Source organism: Peromyscus californicus, unplaced genomic scaffold, assembly GCF_007827085.1.
Source record: "Peromyscus californicus insignis strain IS unplaced genomic scaffold, ASM782708v3 Scaffold_2__1_contigs__length_46816999, whole genome shotgun sequence".
NCBI classification, from domain to species: domain Eukaryota; kingdom Metazoa; phylum Chordata; class Mammalia; order Rodentia; family Cricetidae; genus Peromyscus; species Peromyscus californicus.
In genome coordinates, this window is record NW_026294540.1 from 5928973 (window position 1) to 5939983 (window position 11011).

The window sequence follows — 11011 nt, forward strand, 5'->3', positions numbered from 1 at the left end:
CTCCCTCCCTGTCCTTGTTAATGATGTATATTGATCAGATAGTCACATGCGTGTGTCAGATGTGTTTGTGGTAAGTGCAACTCACACTCACGCCCACAGTAAGGGCACATGGCCCAGCGAAGGGGGTCAGTAATGCTTCTTAGAAAAAGTGATGTTTGAATGTGTAATGGTTTGAATATGAAATAGTAAGCAGTGACCAGCCTGAGAGGTGGGAAGACAACATCAGAACTGCCTTAGGTGCAGAGGCGCCGTGATGAGACACGGCCTGTGGAAGGCCAGGGCAAGGCTCTTGTAGCTGGAGTGACAGGCCTGAGATGGAGCTGGTGTGCTGGGCAGAGAGAGACAGGGTCAGTCGGGGGCTGGGGGAAGTGCCCAGTCTGTTACAATAATTCACTTCAGCCTGTCGCTTTGGCCCACTTCTAATGCCTGGTCCTGGTAAGCAAATCGTGTATTTAGCTTTAAAGGAGGGTTTGTATGTGGCTTCAAAGACAAAATTAATCTTTTTCCTTAAGTCATTTGTTACCAGTTGAGCTCCTTTTGAGCAAACGCACTGGGCTAAGTATGTTCCGTGAGCTGGGGGTTGGCCTTCCCTGTGTTCTGTGATGAGCTTCATCTTCATGTGTAAGGCTGACATGCCTTGTGCTGTGGTTTTATGTGAGGCTAACCTCGTTTTGAATGTTTATATAAGTATTTGATTTATTTGGGGGGCAAGTATTGTGTAGGCTAACCTCAACTCCTGGTCCTGCTCCTTCAGCATCCCAAGTGCTAGGATTACAGGCTTGGCCACCATGACTGGTCTCCACACTGCCCTGAAGATAGGGCTGGGTTTTTTGTTTTATTTTTAAATTATGGTAAGTAAGTATTATGTGACTATGTGCACATGGGTGTAGATGCCCACAGAAGCCAGATGGGGAGGGTGTTGGATCCCCTGGAGCTGGAGTTACAGGCAGTAGTGAGCTACCGGATGTGGATGCTCAAACTTGGGTCCTCTGGAGGAACAGTGAGTACTCTTAACCACTGAGCCATCCATCCAGCCCATCTTGTTTTGTTGTCTTTGGTTTTGGTTTAGACAGAATCTGTCTCAGGCTGACCTTGAACTCCTGGTCCTGCTCCAGCCTCCCCCCACTGGAATTCCAGGCATGGGCCCTGATGCCTGCACTGGCTTTCCTTTGCTGTGTTTGCAGCATCTTCCGGGAAGGTAGCCTCAGTCCGCGAAGCCTGTGAGCTTCTGGAACTGCTCTCTGGTGCCCTGGGGTTTGCAGACACTTGATGGGCACTGCCTCCCTCTGCTGACAGATCGCAGCGAGGACACTGGGGGACCTGGTCCGGAAGCTCGGGGAGAAAATCCTCCCTGAGATCATCCCCATCCTCGAGGAAGGCCTGAGGTCTCAGAAGAGTGATGAGAGGCAGGGCGTGTGCATCGGGCTGAGTGAGATCATGAAGTCTACCAGCCGGGACGCTGTGAGTATGTTTACAGGGCCCTGCAGCCCATGCAGCTGTGGGTGACTGATGGTCTGCTCTGGGGAGGGTGCCAGCCTCACTCTGGAGGGGGCTGCCCCTGTGTGCAGACTGTTTCCTTCTTAGCTAAAAACTAAGGAAGATTTCCTCGAGTGGCCCTAGGAAACTGGAGATGACTCTTCCACTCTGGAGGTTGCTGTAGATGTGTCTCTGTCACTTTACCGACTAGGTTACATGTGTGGTGCCACCTCAGTGCGAGAGAGTGGCAGGGGAGGGAAGGGTGTGTTTCCTGGGCACGGAGCCCCCACCTGGTCTATTGGAGACTAAAGGTTTTTAGCAGAGTTGAGACTGAGGAACTTGGCTTTCCAGGAGGTGAGCAAAACAGTCTGGGAGCTGGAGGGCAGGTCCCGGGGCCCTTGCTGGGGTTGGTCAAGTCTGTAGAAGACCGGAAGTAGCTGGGACTTAGTGATGACGGTGAGCTTTTCAGTTGCTGAGTCTAGGTGAGGGATTCCTGGGGATGATCAGGTGTCCTGTGTCTGTTCTTGCTTCAGTTTCTCATGGTCAGATCGGGTAGAACTATCAGCAGAGGGACTCCGGCTGAGTTTGAGCCCTAGTCAGCTCCCTTGTTGGTTCTATGGGAGTCTAGTTTTGTGCTTATGTTGTTCTAGGTGCTGTACTTCTCTGAGTCCCTCGTGCCCACGGCGAGGAAGGCTTTATGTGATCCCCTAGAGGAAGTCCGAGAGGCGGCAGCCAAGACCTTTGAGCAGCTGCACTCCACCATCGGCCACCAGGCTTTGGAGGACATTCTCCCATTTCTACTAAAGCAGCTGGTGAGTGGGCCTCCCCCACCGACCAGTGTGGCCTTCTGTCTGTGACAGTGAAGCACGGGGGACTCTGCCAAGCAGCGGGAACTTGGGAGTGGGTGCCACAAATCTGACGTGGCTTTGTGCCTGTCCTTGGTAAGTAAACGTGGGAGGCGAGGAGGTGAGTGGAGGAGGCAGCAGAGAGGCCGTGGGAACCAGCTCCCCACAGTCGTCCCTGTGTTCCTCTGTAGGATGACGAGGAGGTGTCGGAATTTGCCCTGGACGGTCTGAAGCAGGTTATGGCTGTTAAGAGCCGTGTGGTGCTGCCCTACCTGGTGCCCAAGGTACATCCCCACACATGGCACACATACCCCGTTCCAGGGCCTCCTGTGCACGCACAGATGTTGGGTCTGACAAAGCAGATGCAGTGAGCTGGGATGCGCCCTTATTTCTCAAGATGTACTGGAGCAGGGGAGTGGGCTCCCTTGGTCAGAGCAGGAGAGCAGGGGAGTGGGCTCCCTTGGGTCAGAGCAGGGGAGTGGGCTCCCTTGGTCAGAGCAGGAGAGCAGGGGAGTGGGCTCCCTTGGGTCAGAGCAGGGGAGTGGGCTGTCCTAGAACCCAGTCTGGGCCTGCCTGGCACTAAGCGGGTTCAGTCTTCATCAGGTTGATACTGTCATCATTCCTCCAGCTGACCACGCCACCTGTCAATACCCGGGTGCTGGCTTTCCTTTCGTCCGTGGCAGGCGATGCTCTGACCCGTCATCTTGGCGTGATCCTCCCGGCAGTCATGTTGGCCCTGAAGGAGAAGCTTGGGACTCCAGACGAGCAGCTGGTGAGGGCGCATGAGCACCCCTAGCTTTTCAACAGCCGTCACAGCCCTCCTTGCTTGCCCGCGGCTCCATGCTCAGCACACGTGTCCCTGTGGTTTTCAGGAGATGGCCAACTGTCAGGCTGTGATCCTCTCAGTGGAGGACGACACCGGGCACCGGATCATCATTGAGGACCTGTTGGAGGCCACTCGCAGCCCTGAGGTGGGCATGAGGCAGGCTGCCGCAGTCATCCTCAACATCTACTGCTCCCGTTCTAAGGCGGACTACACCAGCCACCTTCGAAGCCTGGTCTCTGGCTTGATCCGCCTCTTCAATGACTCCAGTCCTGTGGTTCTGGAGGAGAGCTGGGATGCCCTCAACGCCATCACCAAGGTGAGGGGGCCACTGACCCTAGAACTGTCTTGTGGTTGCAGAATATTCTAGGCTCCCCAGCTCCTATTGTTTTGGTTTTGTTTGGGGTCTTGTTGTTGCCTAGTCTGGTCTCCTAGATTCAAGCAATGTTCCCACCTCACTTATCAAGTACTGGGACTACAGGTTTGTACTGTAGGCTTAAAACTCCAGATATTCGTAAAAGTAGGTTCAGACAATAAGTTTATGTCACTGTTACTCAGCTTCAGCACGGGCATGTTTGTGGCCAGTCTTTGTCTCTCTCCTTGGCCCATGCCTTGAGAGGAAGGGCTGTGCCTCATGGATGCGTCTCTCCAATTCTTGCAGAAGCTGGATGCTGGTAACCAGCTGGCCCTGATAGAAGAGCTGCATAAGGAAATCCGGTTCATAGGCAACGAGAGCAAAGGCGAGCACGTGCCGGGCTTCTGCCTTCCCAAGAAGGTGAGCCAGAGCCGGGAGGCACAGGGTGCTGCACCCCAGCTGGAGGTGTGCTGCAGGTCAGCTGAGGTAGCAGTGGGTCAGTCTGGTGTGCTCCGTGTGTCCTGGAGAAGGTGCTGCTTCTGTGGTGGCCTCCTGTGACTGGGTTCACAGTGCCCCTGGTTTAAGCTGTGAGGCCGGCTCTGCCAGAGCCAGTAGGTCAGAGGTGGCGGCGCTGTTTCCTGTTGTCAGCCTGTGGGGTTCTTTGTCCTCCAGTCGGGTCACCCTCGTGGCAGTGACCCTGATTCAGCCCCTTTATGGACTGTGGGGAGTGCCTTGCTTTGGGTGGGAAACTGGCGGGCCTGGGGCGTCTGAACTGGACTCAGCTCTGGTCTCTTGTCAGGGAGTAACCTCCATCCTTCCAGTGCTGCGGGAAGGAGTCCTCACTGGTAGTCCTGAGCAGAAGGAAGAAGCAGCCAAGGCCTTGGGTTTGGTGATCCGCCTGACATCAGCTGACGCCCTGAGACCCTCTGTGGTCAGCATCACTGGCCCCCTGATTCGAATCCTTGGGGACCGGTTCAGCTGGAATGTGAAAGCAGCTCTGTTGGAGACACTCAGCCTCTTGCTGGCCAAGGCAAGTGAGTTAGGAGCTTGTTCCATTTGGATCCTGGAGAACAGACCTGTCTGGGAGACCAGCATGAGATATCCCAATGTGGGCAGAGGGATTGGACCGTAGACACTGTACTGGCTCAGTGCAGAGGCCTGCCGTAGCTCTGTGACCAGAGGACCTTAGAGTCATGTCACCTTTGAGCCTGCCTCCTCACCCACTCGACTCATAATACCACCTGCCGTTGCTTGTTCTTGGGGCTAAAGCCTGCTCCAGCCAGGGCTGTGAAAGGGTGCCCTCTTACGGTGCCTGCCATTGCCTCCCTTACCTCCTTTATTCCCACCATGAATCTGAAAGTGGGTACCGCTAAGCAGGTTTTCCTGTGTGCTTGGGTCTTACTGCTCTGAGCTGGGCTAGCTCCTGGTGGTTGATTGTTGTGGTCATGTCGTTAGTACACCACAGTCATGACTTTTGGGTGTGGGATTTCTCCCACAGGTTGGAATTGCGCTGAAGCCCTTCCTGCCCCAACTTCAGACCACCTTTACCAAAGCCCTGCAGGACTCCAACCGGGGCGTGCGCCTGAAGGCTGCCGATGCTCTAGGGAAACTCATTTCTATCCACATCAAGGTGGACCCCCTTTTCACAGAGCTGCTCAACGGGATCCGTGTGATGGAGGACCCAGGTGTGAGGTACAGTGCTGCCTCGGGAGCCATGTTCACAGGCCATGCCCGACCGAGCAGGTGGAGGGCAGTAGTGTGGGAGAGCCTGGGGTTCAAGCGGTGCATTTCTTCTGTAGAGACACCATGTTGCAGGCCCTGAGGTTTGTGATTCAGGGTGCAGGTGCCAAAGTAGACGCTGCCATCCGGAAAAACATCGTCTCACTCCTGCTAAGCATGCTGGGACATGATGAGGTATGACTGTAGGTCTGTGGCTACCCTGGGAGTTCTGTTGCTTCTCCCTTCTCGGGTGTTTCCTGCACATTGTGTGGGAGTTCCTGCAGGACTTGCCATGTTCACTCAGGCTGGGAGGGGTTGGAGTGTGTTGGTACTGATGTTTCTAGAGTTCTGTTGTCTGGACCGTGCTGGGGATCAAACCAAGGTCTTGTCCATGCTAAGCAGGTGTCCCCACTGAGCCCCTGCCCAACCTGACCCGCCTGTCCCACGGATGCAGCAGCTCAGGCTCCAGAGCTTTCGTCAATCGCTTTTCCCGCTCCAGGAGACGTCTGTGCAGAGCCGTTCTTCAGCAGCACGTGCTGCGGGCCCTGGCTCTGTGAGCTGGGGTGCAGGTGCCAAAGCATGTGTCCATGCGAAGGTCTTCGCAGTGGAGAGGGCAAGGTTTTTCGGTGGCCACACTTACCAAGTTAGAGGGCCTGGGGCTCCTGCTTGTGTTCGGTTCCATTGGTCCTACCAGTTCTGGAAGCGTCTGTTCCACTCCCGATCTGTGAGGGTGCTGAGTCTCTGGGAAGACTTCTATTGTCCCCCCACAGACAGCCCTCTGCTTGTGGTGGTCTTATTATCAGGGCTGATTTGGGGGGGAGTGGGGAGGAGTGATGTGCTGGCCTTTGTGGGGGATTCAGGATTGTGTCTTCCCTAATCATGCGTCCGCCTTATTTTGGGGGGGCAGGTCTCTGAGCCTAGAGCTCCCCTGTTTTGCTTGACTGGCCTGTGAGTCCTCTGGGTTTACCCGTCTTTGCTCGCAGCTTTTTATATTGGTATTAGGGTCTGAACTCGGGTCCTCACGGCAGGCATTCTACCCACTGAGCCAGCCTTGGTTTTTTGGTTTTTTAAACAGATTTTTAAATTTATCTTTATTTTTTTTGTGCATTGGTATTTTGCTTGCATGTATGTCCGGGTGAGGATGTCAGATCTTGGAGTTACAGACAGTTGTAAGCTGCCATGTGGGTGCCGGGAATTAAATTGAACCCAGGTCCTCTGGAAGTGCTCTTAACCACTGAGCCATCTCTCCAGCCCTGCATCTTTGATTTTGGATGTAAGGTTTTGCAGGTAGCCCAGGCTGGTCTCCAGCTTGTGATCTTGCTGCCTCAGTCTCCCTGATGCTGGTGCTGCAGGTGTGAGCTGGCAAGCCTGGCTTATGTGGCTTCATACCCTCTCTGTGCACACACCCATGGTGGGTACTGTACCGCTGTGTTGTGGCTCTGCAGGCCTGCCGTCCTTAGTGGCCTGTCCTCCGACTACAGCCCCAGCTTCCTCATGAGTACCTGTAGGAGTGCCTCGTCGTTGGTCACAGTCTCCTAGAACTTTTACAGGGCCGTGCACGTGCAAGCAAAGGTTACTATAGACAAATCTGCATTCTCCACAGCAGAATTTAAAATAGCCCACAGGGAGAGAGGGTGTCCGAGGTAGTTCTAACTACGTGTGCCGCTGCTGGAAGGCCCACATCGCTGGCAGCCTGTTCTGCGAGCTCATACTTAGGTTCAGGGTCAAGGGCTGGCCTGCTTTAGTTGTCCTTAGTCACTGAGTCCGCACTTGGTTGTTTGTGTCCTAGTCAGGGTTACTACTGCTGTGATAAACACTGTGACCAAAAGCAACTTGGGCAGGCAGGAGTTTATTTGGCTTACACTTCCACATCACTGTTCCTCACTGAAGGAAGTCAGGACAGGAACTCAAACAGGGCAGGGACCTGGAGGCAGGAGCTGATACAGAGGCCATGGAGGGGTGAAGCTTACTGGCTTGTTCCTTTTGGCTTGCTCAGCCTGCTTTCTTATAGAACCCAGGACCACCCGCCCAGGGATGGCTCCACCCACAATGGGCGGGGCCTTCCCCCATCCATCACTGAGAAAATGCACCACAGACTTGCGTACAAGCCAGTCCGATGGAGGTGTTTTCTCAGTTGAGGGTCTGCCTTCCCAGGTGACCCTAGCTTGTGTTGTGGACATAAAACTAGCCAGCACAGTTGGTTTGGAGGGAACAATCAGACTGAGACTTACTAATGAAATGCAATTTACTTTGAATCTCCTCTTTTGGTCTTTGGAGTAAGCTGGCCATGGAGCAGGCAAGGAGCCTTCTGTGTGTCTGGCTTTGATTTTGACAGGAAACACTGGCCCTAGGGTGCTGTGGATGTGGCTTAGTGGAAGAGCACTCACCTACCATGTGTAAAGCCACAAGTACTGTATCGAGCGCTGCCCCTCTCCCACCATGCAGACTGTGTGTATGGCGTGTTGACCCCGTGGTGAGGGGCCGCCGCCGCAGCAGAGGGCATCTGGACATGCGGTGCCGGCAGCTCGCCTGTCTGCTGGCTTCTTTCCCGGCTGTGCTCTGGTGGATGGCAATTGAGATGCTGAATGTGAAGCATTCAGACTCCTGAGGAGCACAGTGCTGTGTAAATGCAGAACTATTGCTATTGTGATGATGACTGACATCTGCGCACACACTGGAGTTTTCTCTAAGTGGAGTGCAGTGTGTAATCTAACTCCCCACCACATAGAGTCCAATGAATTGGTGGTCCCAGTCTGGTGTTGAGAATGTGGGTGCCTAGAGTGAAGATGGCTTCAGAGTTCCCGAGCTGAGGTGTCCTTCTGCCCTCATTCCTGGGGAGCCGATGCACTGGCCACACTCCCTGTCACTCCCCTCTCTTCTCTGTCAGGATAATACGCGGATCTCCTCAGCTGGCTGCCTTGGGGAGCTGTGTGCCTTTTTGACCGAAGAGGAGCTCAACACTGTCCTTCAGCAGTGCTTGCTGGGTAGGTCACTGCACAGGCCTGGCGGAGAAGCCTGGGACACTTGTCTCCTCCCCCTTGAAGGATCTTGGAGCCCTGGACTGCCCTTGTCTTTAGGCGTCCAGCTGCTGAAGCAGACTGGGTTGTCTGTTGCTCCTGTAGCCACAAGCCAGGAGCAGCTGCGGGAGCTGCTATGAAAGCAGAGATTTCTGGTCCCCGAGTCTGCACCCTGGTCTCGGTGGGGGGTGTGTTGTAAAGTACAAGTTCATGCCAGTTGTGTCCTTCTGTCCAGCTGACGTATCTGGTATTGACTGGATGGTTCGGCATGGCCGGAGCCTGGCGCTCTCTGTGGCTGTGAACGTGGCTCCCAGCAGGCTCTGTGCAGGCAAACACAGCAATGAGGTTCAGGACATGATCCTCAGCAATGCCGTGGCAGACAGGGTAAGGCCCAGTCCCGTCCTCCCCTGACCCTCCATTGCCATTCCTCACTAGCCCTGTCCAGAGGGGCGTGTCCAGCTGGGTGTCCAGATCCTGGGTTCCACTGTGGCTGGTTAACTTGGATGCTGAGTGAATGAGTCCTTTGGGCTCCAGTTTAATCATCTAAACCGAGACATTGGGTTAGAGGATGTCGATGGCCCCTCTTGGTCAGAAGATCTCTAATCCTTGTTCTGGGGAACCATTGGCTTTGTTCTGCTCTGCCACCTGGCAGATGTTTAAATGAGAGCTGAGGAGGAGCTGTTGGTGAGGGGTCATCCAGGATAAGATGGGTGTCGAGGGGCCTGCAGTTCCCCGGGGCAGGACGCTTACCTGGCTCTGCTGCTTCAAGGCAGCATGGGGTGGGGCTCCACCCTGTGTATCTCCTGCTGTTCTCCACAGATCCCCATTGCTGTGAGTGGGATTCGGGGCATGGGCTTCCTCATGAAGTACCACATCGAGACAGGAGGTGGACAGTTGCCGCCCAGACTCTCCAGCCTACTCATTAAGGTGAGTGGGGACAGTTGATGAGGAGCCCTAGGACCAGATCACACTGGAGTGAGTTCTTTTGTGATGGTGTCCAGGAGCTTTGGACCCCTGGGGATAGATGGCAGAGTGTTTCTGTGTGTATTTTTCTCAGGCTGTATATTCAGTGTTTGGTCAGATTCTTAGACCTGTGACTCTAAATCAAGATAAGAATCCCTTTTTCAACAGATGTGGTGGCGTACGCCTTTAATCCCAGCACTTAGGAGACAGAGGCAGGAGGATCTCTAAGTTCGAGACCAGCCTAGTCTACAGAGCGAGTTCCAGGACAGCCAGGGCTACACAGAGAAACCCTGTCTCGAAACAAACCAACAAACAGAACCTTTGTTTTTGTAGCAGCAGGTGGGGGAGGCGCATGCGGTCAGAGGGCACGTACAGGAGTTGGTTCTCTCTTCCCATGTGGGTCCAGAGGGTCCAGTCCTCTAGTCAGGCTTGGCAGCAGTTGCCTTTACCAGCTGAGCATCTCACTGGTTCCCAAGACAGGGAGTCACCATGCAGCCTTAGCTGGCCCAGTCTACAGATTCAAGGAGGCCTGCTTCTGCCTCCCATGTGCTGAGATTAAAGGCACATGCCTCCATGCCTGGGGATTGAATTGAATTCTAATAATCTCCTTGCCTGTCTCCCTCCCTCAGCTGGCATGGCACTTAGCAGTGTGACTGTTGTGTCGGTCCCAGGCTCTAATCAAGATAGCTGGGGAGCCTGATGGGGTGGCACATGCCTGTAATCCTAGCACTTGGGAGTCAGGCAGGAGGATTGTGAACTTAGGCTATCCTGGGCTACAAGTGAGTAAGAGAAGGGAGTAGGTGAAGGTGCCCGGTGATCTGACGTGACAGCAGGGCTCTCCCTGCCCGACAGCTCCCTTCTCAGACACAGTGTGCACAGAGGTCAGAGCCAGATCAACGTCTTAGTCGGATGGGGCCATGCTGGAAACCCTGTGAACAGCCTTAGGCAGTTACAGTGCTGCTGTGCTTGGACATCTCTGAGTAATGAGGTTCCAAAAAGGAGCCACCATCCTCTGGAGATGCCTATCCCACTTGTGAGAGTTTAGAAAGGGTCTGATTGGATGGGCCGCCTGTGACCCGGTCAGCCTGCATTCATTTGCTGAGGGCCTGCTGGGTTTGACTGAAGGAGTGGCAGTGAACAAGGGAAGCAGCTCCCCGCAGCCTCTCAGAGAAAGGCCTGGGTTAGACAGGTGAAGGGTGAGGAGGATCATGTCAGTGAGGAACCCAGGGCGAGCACATCCCAGACAGTGTGGCCAGCAATAACCAAGGCCTGGCAGGAAGGAATGGAGCTTGTGTGAGGAAGGGAGAACCTCATGTGGGCCAGGAGCTGTGAGCCAAGGGACTGTGAGCCAAGGGGCTAGCAACACTAGGTGAGAGGGGGAAGGAAGACACCCTGTCACCTGCCGAGGGAGGGACCTTGTCACACTTACCTTTGGGGTGGGAACAGTGGAGAGAGAATGTCCCTCCTGGAAGTGTAGGCTTTTCTGAGAAGCAGACTGGATGTATCTATCCCTCTGGGTTCCTCTCACAGTGTCTGCAGAACCCTTCCAGTGACATCAGGCTGGTTGCCGAGAAGATGATCTGGTGGGCAAATAAAGAGCCCCGGCCTCCCCTGGAGCCGCAGGCCATCAAGCCCATCCTGAAGGCTCTTCTTGACAACACCAAGGACAAGAACACTGTAGTGAGGGCCTACAGTGACCAGGCCATCGTGAACCTGCTCAAGATGAGGCAGGGCGAGGAGCTGTTTCAGGTGGGAGTCGGTCTGGAGTGTCAGCAGCACACTCTGAGCATGTGTCCTGCTGTCCTTTGTACAG

General features: G+C 54.6%; 1 protein-coding gene across 1 annotated transcript in view; it reads left to right on the forward strand.

Annotated features, from left to right (window-relative positions):
* Gcn1 (GCN1 activator of EIF2AK4) overlaps nt 1-11011 on the forward strand; it is a 66208-nt gene that overhangs the window by 51262 nt on the left and 3935 nt on the right. Inside the window, 13 exon segments of the mRNA XM_052755137.1 lie at nt 1297-1461; nt 2127-2288; nt 2513-2605; nt 2950-3093; nt 3194-3463; nt 3806-3919; nt 4299-4529; nt 4998-5191; nt 5299-5413; nt 8106-8202; nt 8471-8619; nt 9055-9162; nt 10729-10947. Of these exon segments, the coding sequence (XP_052611097.1) occupies nt 1297-1461; nt 2127-2288; nt 2513-2605; nt 2950-3093; nt 3194-3463; nt 3806-3919; nt 4299-4529; nt 4998-5191; nt 5299-5413; nt 8106-8202; nt 8471-8619; nt 9055-9162; nt 10729-10947 (2061 nt within the window).